Raw genomic sequence first — 16,313 nt, 5'->3', positions numbered from 1 at the left:
GTACTGTATACTCCTTGTATACTCCTGGTCACTCTTGACTGGCGTTGCTGGGTGGGATGACTTTATTATGCGCACACTAGCCACACATGGTAAATAATTCACACTCTACTTGAGCATTCTCCAACAGACTCAGTGCCGCCATTAGACTGTCTCTAGCTGCCACTTCCTATTCTCTTTTTTGACTCATTTTTTCTCTCTCTCATTCTCAACCATAAATGCAAACATTACAAGCAGCAAATGAAAAAGAAAAGCATTGAAAAACGACTATCTCTCCGGTCGATGAGAGTTCACGGCAATTTACTATATTAAAGGGAGTTTACATACATAACACTTCAACATTAAGGGGATTTTTCACAGAGTTCAGCATATTTTCTGGAACTCTCCCTCTACCCTCTTTTTTAATCCGAGATGCCTCTCTGACAATGTCTCCCTCATACAAAATGCATGAGCGCAGTGCGGATCGATACGGACCCTTTAATCTCGCTACACAGACAGCTACTGCAGTCACGCGGTGAACCAGCACCCGCCACTGGCTGCCACTGCTGCAAGCCAGATCAGAGGCGGGAGAGAGAGATCAGCCGAGGTGACAAGGGTCGCTGCACGGGGTCTCCACACCAAGCTGAGGCAGGCTGCCTGGAAGCACAGTAGATGGGTCTAGCAAATTCCTTGACCAAATTAAACTACTCAAACAACCCTTTTTTATCAGATAGCACTCTATCTTGATTTTGATCTCGTATTTGACGGAATATCGGATGTTTTTAGACGTTCTTATTCCAGAGTGAGTTATTTTGCCGGTCATGTAGTTATTTTGTGAAGCAGAATTTTGTGCAGGGCTTTGACTTTGATCCTGGTGTATACAAACAGATGGCCTGTAACATTGGAAAGGTTGTTTGGAAGTGTTTGAAAAGATGAAAAGGAAACATTGATATACAGTAAATAAATATTATTAGAATAAAAGGAAATCCCCTTACAGCGGGAGTAAAACAAACATTAAACGTTGAAATATTAACTTTTAAGCAGAGCTGTGTTTTGGTCAAATATCCCTTCAACTATGAGATTTGTGTAAAGCTGACATATACTGTCATATAACCAGTGTCATATACAGAACCAAGTCCCTTTAGTTGAAAACAGTAGGTAGTAAAGCATCTTTTAGAGGGAGTCAGTGTGTGTGTAGCCGGGCAGAGCAGGGGAATAATCCGCTAGTTGGAGGAGAAATCAGAGGCCACCTCTATATACTTGATGTGTGCTGCTGGAGGGATAATATAGGGTACCCAGAATGCACTGCTCCATGGACTCTGTCTCTCTCTGTCTCTCCTCCGCTGCCTACCTCCCCATTGTCTCCCCCTCTCATTTCCCTCCCTCCATCCCACCCTCCATCCCTCCCTCCATCCCACCCTCCATCCCTCCCTCCATCCCTCCCTCCATCCCTCCATCCCTCCCTCCCTCCATCCCTCCCTCCCTCCCTCCCTCCCTCCCTCCCTCCCTCCCTCCCCCCTCCCTCCCTCCCTCCCTCCATCCCTCCCATCCCTCCCTCCCCTCCCATCCCTCCATCCCTCCCTTCATCCCTCCCTTCATCCCTCCCCACGCAATGCAGCTTTTGTTCACTCATTCTTTTAACCGTTTCTTTCGCTCCAAGGTGTCAAGGCAGAAAAATGAAGGGAGTGGTAATAGGGTTATGTCAAGTAGACGGAGGTGTTGTCTCTGTGTGGATGCCTCCCTCCCTCCGTCTCAATGAAAGGTTACTCCAGTTGGTGGGCTCGGCACTGCCTCTGCCGCCACGTTCTCCCCTGCTGTAATGAGAATGGCAACAGACAACTCTCTATCAGTCCTGCTACAGCAGGTGACTGATAGCATTACCATGGGGGAAAAGCAGAAACAAGAGTCACTCTGCACGAGCAATATGGAAACATGACCAAGACTGATCACAGTGGACACAGATGATTCCCTGTCTCAGGTGGTATTGTGCTCACATTTACCTATTTGGAGCGTTAATTCTTCTATTTTTCTTCTTTTTCCTGAGTTTGACATTATGAAATTCTCTGTTGGAATATCCTCTGCATCGTGCCCTCAACAGTATGGCACGGAGGCAGAACCTTTGTGAAATATTGAACAGATATACCTCAGCATTTGGGTTTAGTGGAAAAGAGGCATGATGTTACATTCATGACATAGACTTCCACACAGAGATATTACACTCACTCTCTTTTGAACGGAACCTCTGAAACCTATTGCCTTTCTCCTCCTGCGGTTCCACCAAAGTCCACAGTAAATCTGTGTCTGTGCATATGTCCCCAAAGCTATGTTTTGATGGCAGTGAAGTGGAGAGAATTTAAAAGGTGGCAGCGTTTGTGTGTGTGCGTGGGTGTGTGTGTGTGTGTGTGTGTGTGTGTGTGTGTGTGTGTGTGTGTGTGTGTGTGTGTGTGTGTGTGTGTGTGTGTGTGTGTGTGTGTGTGTGTGTGTGTGTGTGTGTGTGTGTGTGTGTGTGTGTGTGTGTGTGTGTGTGTGTGTGTGTGTGTGTGTGTGTGTGTGTGTGTGTGTGTGTGTGTGTGTGTGTGTGTGTGTGTGTGTGTGTGTGTGCGTGTATGTGTGCGTGTATGTGTATGTGTGTGTATGCGTGCGTGCGTGTGCGTGCATGCGTACGTGTGTATGTGTGTGTGCGTGCGTGCGTGCGTGTGTGCGTGCGTGTGTGTGTGCGTGCGTGCGTGTGTGTGTGTGTGCGTGCGTGTGTGTGGCGTGGGTGCCTCTCCGGTAACAACAGCAGGAGCTCTGGGCACCCTCGGCCAGACAGAGGCTGGCAGCCTGGCAGGCACTCTGTATTTACACCACACACAATCACACCTCCGGTTTCATTTACTCTGTTATGATATGTGCATCTGAGGTGGAGTGGAGCGGAGGCGGTATTGATGTATCAGCCGTCTCCCTGTGATCCTCCGAGGAAGACGTGGTGGCCATGGTTTGAACACCTGACCCCTGAGGGAGGGAGATGGAACACCTGACCCCTGAGGGAGGGAGAGACGGTGGCACAGCAGAGATGGAAACTCATCTGGAGTTTCTCTCTCTGCTGTCGGTTAAAGAGTGATGGTGAGAGGTATGCCTGCTGGATAGGGGACATTACTGGGCATGACCAATCTGTTCCAAATGGAATGCACTTGGAGTCAGCGCACCAATCGTTGTAATTGACCTTGCCTCGGGCCTTCGGCCACTATTGTAACAGTTGCTACAGCAGCATTGTCGAGGCAGGTCAGGAAGTTTGAAAATGTCATAAGGAGAATAATGCTCTGAATAATTTGACGTTTCATTGCTCAACGCATTCCACGTGTAATGACGCTATTTGTATTACTTGTTATTTGCCTTCAATCAAAAGTACCCTACTGAAATTCCTCCTCACTTACCACATTTCAGTTAGATTGTTTTGTCAAATAGTGACCCCTTGGTACTGCAGGACATGGTTGTCGTACTAAGCAGTGAAACCGAGGCATGCACTATGTGACAACATCCCCTAGAGCGTCTCTCTGAGGGACCGTAAATATTTCATCATCGATCTGATGTGATTTCCTTGCATGGCAGTCCCTTTGCCCTGTCAGCTCTCTCTCTCTCTCCCCCCTCTCTGTCTCTCTCCCCTCTCTCTCTCTCCCGCTCTCTCTCTCTCTCTCTCCCCCCCTCTCTCTCTCTCTCTCTCTCTCTCTCTCTCTCTCTCTCTCTCTCTCTCTCCTCTCTCTCTCTCTCTCTCTCTCTCTCTCTCTCTCTCTCTCTCTCTCTCTCTCTCTCTCTCTCTCTCTCTCTCTCTCTCTCTCTCTCTCTCTCTCTCTCTCTCTCTCTCTCTCTCTCTCTCTGACCTTTTCCTGTCTGCTGACCCCTCCTGTGCCTGAGCAAAACCCTCGCTTGTGTTTCTCCCACCTTTTACCCTCCCACTGTTTTGGCCTGGGCTATCACCCGCTCCTAGCTGGGGCACTTCCTAGCCCGGAGGCAGAGAGGAGGAGAAGTCAGTTAAAGCTTCCTAGTATTGACGTTGACTGTCCGCCGTGAGTCTTCGTCTCTCTCTCTCTTTCATTTTCTCCGAGAGCCAGAGGGGTGGTGGTGGTGAGGGGGGAGGGTGAGGTGATATACGGCAGCTCTGTGTGGGAAGCATGGTGAGTCCTCAGGCTTTCTGCAGTGTCGCAGCAAGACGGAAGAGTGCTCAAAAGTCCAAAAGGCCTGACCTCTCCCAGGCTGCTGAGTGATGGCCGGACGCAACCTGCTGATCCCAGCACTGGGTGCATTAGTTTGCAATAAAGAAAGCCGTGATTGTGAAACGCGGCGGGCGAAAACATATGAGGATGAATGACATCATATAAAAGCCAAGCACTGTTTCAGAATCCATTTACAGTGGCGGTTACCAGAGCCTGAAGTCTGTAGCAAGGGCCTACAGCAACAGCATATCCTAGTGGCTTAGATCTCACAGACAAACTCACCCACCCCTTCCCTAACCCATAACTATCCTTTCATCAGTGTTATTAGGACTTGACAGCTTTGGGGAGACAAAACCAATACTTTAACTGTAGCCGGCTATTGACATTTAAAAGACAAGTGAGAGACAAACGCGGCTAATTTGGTGCAAGAAAGACTAGCAAATCCTGTTCCTTCATATCTCTGTGTTGTGTCTGTGTGATCACACCAGCAGCCCCCCGTGGCACAGCCTTCCTAATGACTCCGATCTGCACACAAAGTGAAGAAATAATGAGCAGGAGAGCGGGTACCTTGTTGCCTTAATTATGAGCCCAGACAAAGGAGCGCTGACTCTTCCACAAAGAGCCTGGCACGGTGAGACGGGTGAGAGGCAGGTTAAACACTCGTCTGCCTTGTCTTCCTGGCGCCCCGTTCCCGTCCTGAACCAACTGGCATAAGACTCTGCCAGGGATGCCAGGGAAAATGAGAGGGGTGGGGGCGGGGAAGTCTGTAAAATGTCCTTGTTATGATAAACCAGAGGGAGCAGCAGTCAGAAGTTTGTTATGTTAGGCTGCTATGACACAACCTTTAATTAGTGGGGATCCCAGGCGCTCTGGGCCTGAGGTTTAATCAGTGGACCTTTAGCGAGAGCACCACCCTCGCCTTGCTGCACGCCCCGAGGACACGCTGATCATGGCGTCCGTGTGCCCCCTCATCTACTGAGGGGTTCCGAGGCGCCATGGCGATGCCAGATAATGAGGAAGGCTTGTCAGAGGGGCACTCCAAGGGTCCCCTTCCAAAGGCCCCCGCTGCCTCTCCAGTAATCTACCCGGCACAAAACACTGCTGCTGCTTTGTTTTCATTTCAAAGGATCTCCAGAGGTCTCCTCGGAGAGAGGAGGGGAGGGAGGGGGTGTTGGGTCACAGAGAGACTACTCAAGACCAAATAACATCTGGACCAAATAACATACTCTGAGATCAGTGATCTTTTTGGAACATCAGTTTACTGATTATATCAATATGTTCACTAACAAGTGGCAGCGAGGGATAAAATATCATTGAATATGTATCAACGTGTTTACATTTGGTCATATCATGTTCCTGTTATGCGTTGTACACATTTGTTTCCTGTCTGTTTCTCTCTGTCCTCCTGATGGGGGAGCTGTGTCCATAGTGAAACCCTGCAGTAGACTGACAGAGAGAGCAGAGGTAAGGATATAAACAGTCATCTCTTATGATGATTATTGCTAGTAGTCAGTATTGATCAAGGCAATACGGTAAACAGTGGGAAACAGGCATGTGCCTCCAATTGTTTGGGCCGCATGAGCCACTGCCTCTATTGCCTCTGATTATTGCTGCCTGGGCTCGGAGCTCAGGGGATGGTGTCTTAATGGTATCACTGCTGCTTTCTGCCTTTACAGACTACATGACAGGCTACATTACAGACTACATGACAGACTACATTACAGACTACATTACAGACTACATGACAGACTACATGACAGACTACATGACAGACTACATGACAGACTACATTACAGACTACATTACAGACTACATGACAGACTACTTTACAGACTACATTACAGTCTACATGACAGACTACATTACAACCCCACCGGCCTCTAAGACCCACAGGTAAATCACCATATTTATTACATATTTCCTGTTTGTATTTGATCTGTTACCGGGTGTTTCACTGTTATATTTTGAAGGGATATTATCACCTGCTTTAAAAACAGTAATGTCTCAAATCAGTTGATTGCATCTCCTGTGCCTCTCATCTCCAACTAGAAACACACTGGAGGAACACATGACAAGGGGGATGGGGATAATAATCCTTATTACGATTATTATCAGGTTGCCACAGTGGAAATTGTGATCATGGTGATGAGGAGGAGGTGATAGAAGAGAGTGATGATGGTGGTCATGGTGATGAGGAGGTGATAGAAGATGGTGATGATGGTGGTCATTGTGATGAGGAGGAGGAGGAAGTAATAGAAGACATTGATGATGGTGGTAATGGTGATGATGAGGAGGAGGTGATAAAAGACAGTGATGATGATGGTCATTGTGATGAGGAGGTGATAGAAGACGGTGATGGTGGTGGTCATTGTGATGAGGAGGAGGAGGTGCTAGAAGACAGTGATGATGGTGGTCATTGTGATGAGGAGGAGGTGATAGAAGACAGTGATGATGGTGGTCATTGTGATGAGGAGGAGGAGGAGGAGGTAATAGAAGACAGTGATGATGGTGGTCATGGTGATGAGGAGGAGGAGGTGATAAAAGACAGTGATGATGATGGTCTTTGTGATGAGGAGGTGATAGAAGACGGTGATGGTGGTGGTCATTGTGATGAGGAGGAGGTGATAGAAGACAGTGATGATGGTGGTGATTGTGATGAGGAGGAGGAGGTGCTAGAAGACAGTGATGATGGTGGTCATTGTGATGAGGAGGAGGAGGTGCTAGAAGACAGTGATGATGGTGGTCATTGTGATGAGGAGGAGGAGGTGCTAGAAGACAGTGATGATGGTGGTCATTGTGATGAGGAAGTGATAGAAGATGGTGATGATGGTGGTCATTGTGATGAGGAGGAGGAGGAGGAGGTAATAGAAGACAGTGATGATGGTGGTCATGTTGATGAGGAGGAGGAGGAGGTGATAAAAGACAGTGATGATGATGGTCATTGTGATGAGGAGGAGGAGGAGGTGATAGAAGACGGTGATGATGGTGGTCATTGTGATGAGGAGGAGGTGATAGAAGACAGTGATGATGGTGGTCATTGTGATGAGGAGGAGGAGGAGGTGATAGAAGACAGTGATGATGGTGGTCATGGTGATGAGGAGGAGGAGGTGATAAAAGACAGTGATGATGATGGTCATTGTGATGAGGAGGAGGAGGAGGTGATAGAAGACGGTGATGATGGTGGTCATTGTGATGAGGAGGAGGTGATAGAAGACAGTGATGATGGTGGTCATTGTGATGAGGAGGAGGTGATAGAAGACAGTGATGATGGTGGTCATTGTGATGAGGAGATGATAGAAGACAGTGATGATGGTGGTCATTGTGATGAGGAGGAGGTGATAGAAGACAGTGATGATGGTGGTCATTGTGATGAGGAGGAGGTGATAGAAGACAGTGATGATGGTGGTCATTGTAATGAGGAGGAGGTGATAGAAGATGGTGATGATGGTGGTCATTGTGATGAGGAGGTGATAGAAGACTGTGATGGTGGTGGTCATTGTGATGAGGAGGAGGAGGAGGTGATAGAAGACAGTGATGATGGTGGTCATTGTGATGAGGAGGAGGAGGTGATAGAAGACAGTGATGATGGTGGTCATTGTGATGAGGAGGAGGAGGAGGTGATAGAAGACAGTGATGATGGTGGTCATTGTGATGAGGAGGAGGAGGAGGTGATAGAAGACAGTGATGATGGTGGTCATTGTGATGAGGAGGAGGAGGTGATAGAAGACAGTGATGATGGTGGTCATTGTGATGAGGAGGAGGAGGTGATAGAAGACAGTGATGATGGTGGTCATTGTGATGAGGAGGAGGTGATAGAAGACAGTGATGATGGTGGTCATTGTAATGAGGAGGAGGTGATAGAAGACAGTGATGATGGTGGTCATTGTGATGAGGAGGTGATAGAAGACTGTGATGGTGGTGGTGGTCATTGTGATGATGGTGGTCATTGTGATGAGGAGGAGGTGGTGATGATGGAGGAGGAGGTGATAGAAGACAGTGATGATGGTGGTCATTGTGATGAGGAGGAGGAAGGTGATGGAAGACAGTGATGATGGTGGTCATTGTGATGAGGAGGAGGAGGAGGTGATAGAAGACAGTGATGATGGTGGTCATTGTGAGGAGGAGGAGGAGGAGGAGATGATGGTGATAGAAGACAGTGATGATGGTGGTCATTGTGATGAGGAGGAGGAGGTGATAGAAGACAGTGATGATGGTGGTCATTGTGATGAGGAGGAGGAGGTGATAGAAGACAGTGATGATGGTGCTCATTGTGTGTTGGAAGTCAGCTACTGTATTCAATCAACAGTCTACAACAATGGTTTCTCTTCTTTTATTCATTGGAAGAATAGGTCTGGAGTTTACTGGAGTCAACTGAGGATATCTCCAGCACATTTTGATAGCTTTGATTCCACATGACTCAAAGTAAGGCACAGTGGAGAACATTCCAGCAATTCTCTCTTTGAAGGGAGTGATCTGACACAGCTAATTTGAATTATAAACAGGGAGGGAGGGAGGGGGGGATGGAGGGGGAGAGAGAGAGGGAGGGGGAGAGGGATGGAGAGGGAGAGAGAGAGAAGCTATTTGTCTCTGCAGCAGTAGCAGCACCTGCTGGCTCAAGCCAAGTCATCTCATCAGAGAGTGTTATACAGTACAGGGACATGCAGCGGTAATACTGTCCGACTGCTTGTACTTAACACAGGCTCTTGGACCTGAACAAGACGTGTGCAGACATGCAGTCATACCACTGGTGTTCCAGTTAACACAGCCTCAGCCTTATCCAAGTCTCAATTAAGATCATGCTGATTGGTCATTTAGCAGAGGACCAACTTCTCCCTCCATTCTGTTCAGCTCAACAATTAGATGTACAAAACATATCAGCCAACAATTACATAATGTTATTACAGTATTACACATTGTGCTGTGCCACTTATTGGTTTTCCCTAATCTGCAATCTGTGCTCTGTCCCAGTGTCTGGGGCTAATGAATAGGAAGTAGAGGTTAGTTGACCTCCTTCCTGGTGTAATTTCCCCCCTGCATACTATCTGAATGGGGCTGATTGAATCTGAATGGAGTGTCCCAGAGTGAGTTAATTTGGCACAGTGGACATGCGTCGTCTCCCACAGCAGGGCGTGATTATGATGGTCTGTCTGTGTCTGGGTGGGAAAGTGACCAAATTCACAATGATATTATTGTAGCTACCCCTGTGTCATAAATGGGTTGTGTTTGAAGGCAAACATCACACAGCCTTTATTTGAGCTCCATTGCGTTTTATATCAAACCCCTTGTTGTTTCTACAGAAGAAGGAAAAACAGATTAAAAAGGGACTTTACATTTGTAGCGTAAATCATTTATGGATAGACTCTCTCTCTGTCAGGGTGGATGTATATTTACTGCTCACAGATGAAGAGAGATGTCACGGACGAAGCTAAAGCGAATAACGGGACTTTGTGAATGCATCTGCCAGACTTCTATGGATGCTGTGAATTCATATTTGCCATACATGTTGTATGTGTCCTTGAGTGTAGCTCTTGCATAGACGGAGGGAGACCGTGGACAGCATTAGGCTCTGAGGGGGGAGCCTGCAATTAAAAGGCTGTATGCAGCATCCCACGAGGTGCTAATGCCCAGGATCAGCTGCTGTTCTAATGTCATTTCATCCCCCCTGTTATTCACACGGCCTGTTTGATGTAGGAATACATCACCTCTTTTATCACCCCAACTCCCACCCCCGTCGACTCTACAACCCCCCTTCCCTCCCTCTCCCCGGTTTGCACAGAACCTCCCCTTCTGTGTCTGAATGCTTATGTTGGCTTTTATCGCTTCCAAAGTAAACAGAGTCGCGCAGGGGACAAGCGAGAGAGAGAGAGATAGGGAAGGACAGAGGGAGACAGAGAGAGAGAGAGGGGGGGGGAGGAGAGAGAGAGAGAGAGAGAGAGAGAGAGAGAGAGAGAGAGAGAGAGAGAGAGAGAGAGAGAGAGAGAGAGAGAGAAGGACAGAGGGAGACAGAGAGAGAGAGAGGGGGAAGGAGAGAGAGAGAAAGAGGTCAGTGTGCGGCTGGCTACCGTGGTTACCTACTGCAATAGACACACAAAAGCAGAAAGAGAAATCCTCAGGAGGGAATAAAAGACCACAACAAGAGAGAAGGAAGACCAGGGCAGGAGAGAGAAAAAAGAGAGTGGTACGCTGCCAGAAAGAGAGAGAGAGAGAGTAGAGAGAGTGAGTGGGAACAAGAGAGAGCAAGAGACAGAGTAGCGAGGAAAGAGAGCGAAGGATCTTCCTGCTAAATGCGCAAAGCATCCCGTTACCACACGCTGAGCTCCATGGCCAACTCAGGCTGTCTGCTTCTCTCTGGCTCCGGGATGCTACCTCACTCCCTCCACTGTCCCCCTGCCTTCCTCTACCTACACCAGGTAAGTCTCTCTATCTCCATCCCTTCCTCTCTTTTTCAGTCTCCTCCTCTCCCTCCCTCTCTCTCTCTCTCTCCGTCTCTTTCATTCCTCCTTTGCTCGGCAGCACGTGATATCATTGTGTTTCCCCGAGTACTTCCCCAACCCCGACACTGACCCTTCCAACACAGACGGGGGGGGGGGGGGTCATCTCCTTTATTTTCCTCTAATCCACCCTGTGCAGTTTTGAACGAGGGAATCCATGAATTAGGGGCGTGAGCCTGGGATACGACTAGTTTGTTTAGATCTCGGCTTCATGACTCATTCTGCTGTGATTTGCAACACTGCATATTTTACTGCTCATTCTATGGTCATACTGTCCTGTCACTTTCCATTGTGTGTCAACACTTTTCACTGAGAAATTCAGATTTAAAAAATTACACTCAGTCACTTATGTGCATTTTGTGAGAGGGGGACATTGAGCAACTCTTTCACTTTTCTGTCATGATCATCTACATTGATATTTGTTTGAGTAATTATATGAAGCTTCAATTTTTGGTTTTAATTGATTCCTTGTCACTGGTCCCTCTTGCTTTGTGAAATCTTAAGATTCACTCTGCAGAGGAAAACAACTACCCAACAAGGTGACTGTTAAGAGCGGGGCCATATGCATCTCTTGAATTATTCAAAACATTTTAATTCAGCGGGGGGGGGGGGGGGTCGCCTGTTCAATTGTGTTTTTACTACCACTAGCATGTGTTGCAGTAAACAATGTGTTACTGCAGTGATTGAAGCAAATAATGGTAAGGCTGGTAGGATGGAGCCTCCTGCTTCCCCTTTTAAATCCTGCTCCCCATCAGGGTAATGGCCCCTCTCCCCTCCTACCCATCTGTCCAGCGCGGGCACACCCCGACGGCCAGGCCATCAGAGGGGGACAGGCATGTGGACGACCAGGTGCCGCTAGCACACACTTCATGTGGAGAAGCCAGGGCTAGGATTCCCCAAGGAAATACTGATTTTATTCATGGCCTCAGGAATGTGTGTGTGTGTGTGTGTGTGTGTGTGTGTGTGTGTGTGTGTGTGTGTGTGTGTGTGTGTGTGTGTGTGTGTGTGTGTGTGTGTGTGTGTGTGTGTGTGTGTGTGTGTGTGTGTGTGTGTGTGTGTGTGTGTGTGTGTGTGTGTGTGTGTGTGTGTGTGTGTGTGTGTGTGTGTGTATATGTATGACAATTGGGAATTTCTTCAACTTTCCCTCTGATGTCACTGACTTATGGAAATAGAGAGGCTGGTCTACAGAGACAACATTATTTTCTGAAACACAAGATTACTGTACTGTATCTATTCATATGTTTTGTGGCTGACTCTAGTATAAAACATATATATATTACTTATTGTATGTCACATTTGGGGCATATAATGTCAGTCCTGCTTCAAACAAATACATGTTTTGCTCTGTTCAAGCCATATCCTTATTAAGTGGAGGAACACCTCAGAATTCATAGAAAATTCAAAAAGGATGTTTTCACAAAATATCAAAGCATTTTACCTGAATCAATGATTCACATTCCCTTGTTATGGTGGCCAACCGGACCTATCCTACTCCTGCAGTGTTATTTGGGAAATGACTCATTCATTGAATGAAGATTCAGCCTCTAGCCCTCTCCTCTCCCCCTTTCTCTGTGCTGACCCCTCTTTTGTATTGTGGCCATCGCTCCTTTTCAGACGGTGGCGGGTCACTGCATCCTCTGCACCTCTCTTTCTCCCCGCACCTCGGCCCAGACGCACCTCTCTTTCTCCCCGCACCTCGGCCCAGACGCACCTCTCTTTCTCCCCGCACCTCGGCCCAGACGCACCTCTCTCTCTCCCCGCACCTCGGCCCAGACGCACCTCTCTTTCTCCCCGCACCTCGGCCCAGACGCACCTCTCTTTCTCCCCGCACCTCGGCCCAGACGCACCAGCCGCCTGTGTGAGGGAAGAGACACAGAGACTATAAGGAGAATAGATTGAGGTGAAAGCCTTTTCCCTAGCACTTTGTTTGAATTCAAAAAAGGGGAGACCGCATTAAAATGACTCTGAGTGCTCTGGGTATTATGTTGGAACATGATGCTGTATGATATCACAGGCGTACAGAGTTTTATTACATAAAAGATTACTGAACCAATACTTTTTCCTGTTTTGCGTTGTGGCAATTTCACTGTGTTGTTGTACCAAGGCAGTCGGCTTTGATGCTCTTTGTAGTGGGTTGTTGTGTTTATGAATCCTGGCTAAATGTTTGTTTTCATTTACACAAGAAGAGACTGTAAGGAGAGAAATGCGGCTATTCTGATTACAAAATGGCAGTATCATGCTACCTCTCGCTGCTGTAACTCAGAGGGTATTTTGGGACTCTCTACTACATGTGAAAAGCTGCCTGTCTGTCTGCGGAGATGATGTCATCTTTTTCCTCCGTCGAGCAGGACTTAACAGTAGCATATTCCATGACTTATGGTGTCTGATATTGACAGCACTGATGAATTACAGTACGGGTGTTTACTCCACTGCTGTATATGAAAGTAGAAATATATTTCTGATACACATGTTGGGGTGGGATACGTAAACCCACAGTATTTAGTTGTGGCTGGGCCTCAGTTTGTATCCCGTGGATTGTCTATTTAGCAGGCTTTGGGTGGGCATCTGGCTGTGGTCGTAAATGCAGCTATATTATCTAAGTAGGAAGCGGTTCAATTAAAAAGAGGGAGTTTCTTAAGGCATGTCTTACATGTCCCTCTGTTTGAGCCTGCTACCATATCTGGAGATCTCACATTTCTCAAATTGCTTTCCTTGATTTGTAATTGGATTTTGTATCATTACATTCTGCTGTGTTGATATTGACCCTTATTGTCATATCTATTGATTGTTTCTGTGGGTGTTTTGCGTTATTCATTTTCCCTCACCCGTTTTTTGAATAGCATCTTAAATGGTCAGACAACCTTTAAAGGGAGCTTTCATGCGTGTGTAGATGGGCAGGGATCGTCTGGTTTCACCTGTTCAAGGCAAGCAGCCCAGGGGAGGTCTGTGTCCTCCTCCACAGCAGCGGGCCACTGATCTCTCTTCTCTCAGTGTAACCGACTCCTGCCTGCGTCAACACTGTGATCCCTTCTACACAGCCGGGAGTGGAGGGAAGACAGAGGCCGGGGAGGAAGGGATGTGGAGAGAACTGGGAATACACCACTTTATCTATCTCTGCATCCCTGTATCCCTCCCTCTCGGTTCAGGCCTTCATCCTCCACCGCCTCCCCAGTGAGAGGCTGTTTTGCCCGGGGGGGGACAGTATCTGACAGTATGGGAGATTCAGGTTCCAGGTCTCCAGGGACAGGGCTAATTCTAGCGGTGAAGAGACAGGGCCTTTCTAGGGGATAATTATTGTAGGCCAAGCTGTACTATTGACAGCTGTAAATGGAGACGATGTCTGAAACTGGGGGCCAATAGATTTCTGTACCTACATGGGCTGTGTGGCTGCATGGGAGATGGGTTTGAGAAATGAGCCACGGCCTCTTTGGGCTTTGGAATGAGAGTGTGGAGGAGGCAGGGGGGCTGGGTTCTCCCCCTCCACTGACCTCATGGGGAAAGGTTAACTGAGAATGGTTGTCTCTTTAGGCGTGAAGCTGAATGAGACCCTCAGTGTACATGGCCTTTATGGTTAAATGGTTCCTGTTAAAGCTGGACCCGGTATTCTTTGAAGATACGAGAGGGCCTGGAGAAAGGAAGGACTGTTTACGACACCTTTCCACTTTTTTTATATCCATTGACAAGTTATTTTATATTTCCATCTTCTGTTTCATAAATTCGAAATGCATTCATAGCATTTTAAATCATTTCATTTTGTCACCAAGAAAGCTGGGCTTGACGCCTTAATGCGGTCAATTTGATGCAACGCAATTCACTTTGATTCAATCAAACTCAATTCAAAAACTTCAAACGCTATTTCATTGGCAGGGAATACGTTTCATTGTATATTTTGCCTAAGATTATTGCTATGGAGGCCCTCTCTCTCTCTCTCTCTCTCTCTCTCTCTCTCTCTCTCTCTCTCTCTCTCTCTCTCTCTCTCTCTCTCTCTCTCTGCCATTCAGCTGTTTTGTCCCTTAAACAGCAAATTCATAACAGCAGAACAAAAGCTGAGGGGACTGATTGAAATGTTTTCTCACTTTTTCTCGTGGCTCTGGAGAAGAATTGTAAACCACAACTCAGTCGTTTATGTTGAAATGTCATTTGGTGTGTGAGCTGAGCAGAGTGGGGGCTGCCTAGTTCTTCAGAGGGGATGCCAGTCACACCACACTCCCTCCCTGTGACTAGTAGTTCTCTTAAGGCTACCTACCGACTTACTCTGTTAGACCGCTGTAAATGGAACCAAATGACATTTCCTCCACAAAGAAGAATGTCACAAACAGTTCAATAGATTTACACATGAAGCCGTATTGTGGGAGTTTGAGGGTTCTGTCTCTTTAGGGGGGAATGATTTGTGTTGATTCACAATGTTTCACAGGAGAATGCGTACTTAACATTAGAGTGGGGTGCAGTGCATTAATAAATGTATATTTACATTTTGCCAATAATGAAAAACATCTCCAGTCATTAATGGTACCCATTAGCCTGGAGTTGACCAAGCTTTCTATATGCATAGCCTACAGTGTCATGTGATTAGCATGCACAGTGCTTCTGATGCTAATATACTCCACTTCCTGAAAACAAAGTGCTGTTGTGGATATCTTCACCCTCCAGTAATTCATCCAGATTTTTCTGTAGCATGACACATCATTTAATTGAGCTTTTAATCACTATTCATGTCAAATATTCACTGTCTCAGGAAAACTGATCCCAGATCCCGGAATCATAACATCATATTTCTCCTCATTTAAAGAAAGTATAATGCAGTATTTTAATGTTTTATTGGGAGCGACACCAATACATGCCACCATGTGCATTTTACAACTATTATCATAGGACTATTATAGTAGCAGCCTGTGATCCAAAAGGGAAGTGAACGTGAGTCTCGTCAACCCTGTATCTCAGTGGCCTCATTCTCTATGCAGAGATTTAATACAGCTCAAGAGTATTCGCTTGGTTTTGCAATCGCCACCATTACGTCCGCTTGAGCACTCCTTTAGCTAAAGAGAGACCGCGAGCGGAGCCGGCTGAGGGGGCAGCGAGAGGGGAACGAGACGAGAGACGCGACACAATGCCTCCTTGTCTGCGGGAGCTCTCTCTATCTCCCTCTCTTGCACACACACACAGGGATAAAACAGGGAGGATGATAACCCCTCTGTGAAAATCCATTAGAACTATGTTGGTATGGGTGACTGTTTTTACGGAAATATAATCTATCCTGAGGTTTTCTATTTCTCTGAATGGCTCAGTAAAATGCTTAAGCAGCCCGAGCAGCTTGACTCCAATTATTTCTTTACTGCGGTAACTTAGCCAGCTGTGATTATTATGTTTATAATGTAGAGTCACTCTCATTCTGTCCTTCAAGCCTCCTCCTCACAGCTGGATCCTCACTCATAATATCTTGTGTGCTGAGTTAACAGAGTGACCATAGAAGTGAAACAGCCATCACCTGCTATTAAAGCCACCACCTTTTTATCACCACCCTGCTTAATGGCAGTGGTGAACAGCAAAGCATTATTACCGGTTTCTCCGTTCCTCCTCGTGCTCCTTTTCCTTCCGGCCAAGCTGTTTTTCCTCTGTCAGTTAGACGGGGCTCGTGAAGAATAGTTCTCTAGGT

The 16,313-nt window shown here is 47.0% G+C and overlaps 1 protein-coding gene across 7 annotated transcripts in view; it reads left to right on the top strand.

The window, feature by feature from the left end:
- Nucleotides 1-16,313, top strand: part of LOC124015975 (RNA binding protein fox-1 homolog 3-like) — a 459,039-nt gene that overhangs the window by 329,063 nt on the left and 113,663 nt on the right. Inside the window, exon 1 of one of the 7 annotated variants that reach the window (XM_046331481.1) lies at nt 10,166-10,579. The exons of the other annotated variants lie outside the window; for them this stretch is intronic. Coding sequence (XP_046187437.1) covers nt 10,454-10,579 — 126 coding nt within the window. The 5' untranslated portion in view covers nt 10,166-10,453. Of the gene's footprint in view, nt 1-10,165; nt 10,580-16,313 lie in introns of those variants that run through there. 7 annotated transcript variants of the gene reach the window in all.

The sequence above is a fragment of the Oncorhynchus gorbuscha genome, linkage group LG26 (genome assembly GCF_021184085.1).
Source record: "Oncorhynchus gorbuscha isolate QuinsamMale2020 ecotype Even-year linkage group LG26, OgorEven_v1.0, whole genome shotgun sequence".
Taxonomy (NCBI): Eukaryota; Metazoa; Chordata; class Actinopteri; order Salmoniformes; family Salmonidae; genus Oncorhynchus; species Oncorhynchus gorbuscha.
This window is presented reverse-complemented; position numbering and strand designations above follow the sequence as displayed.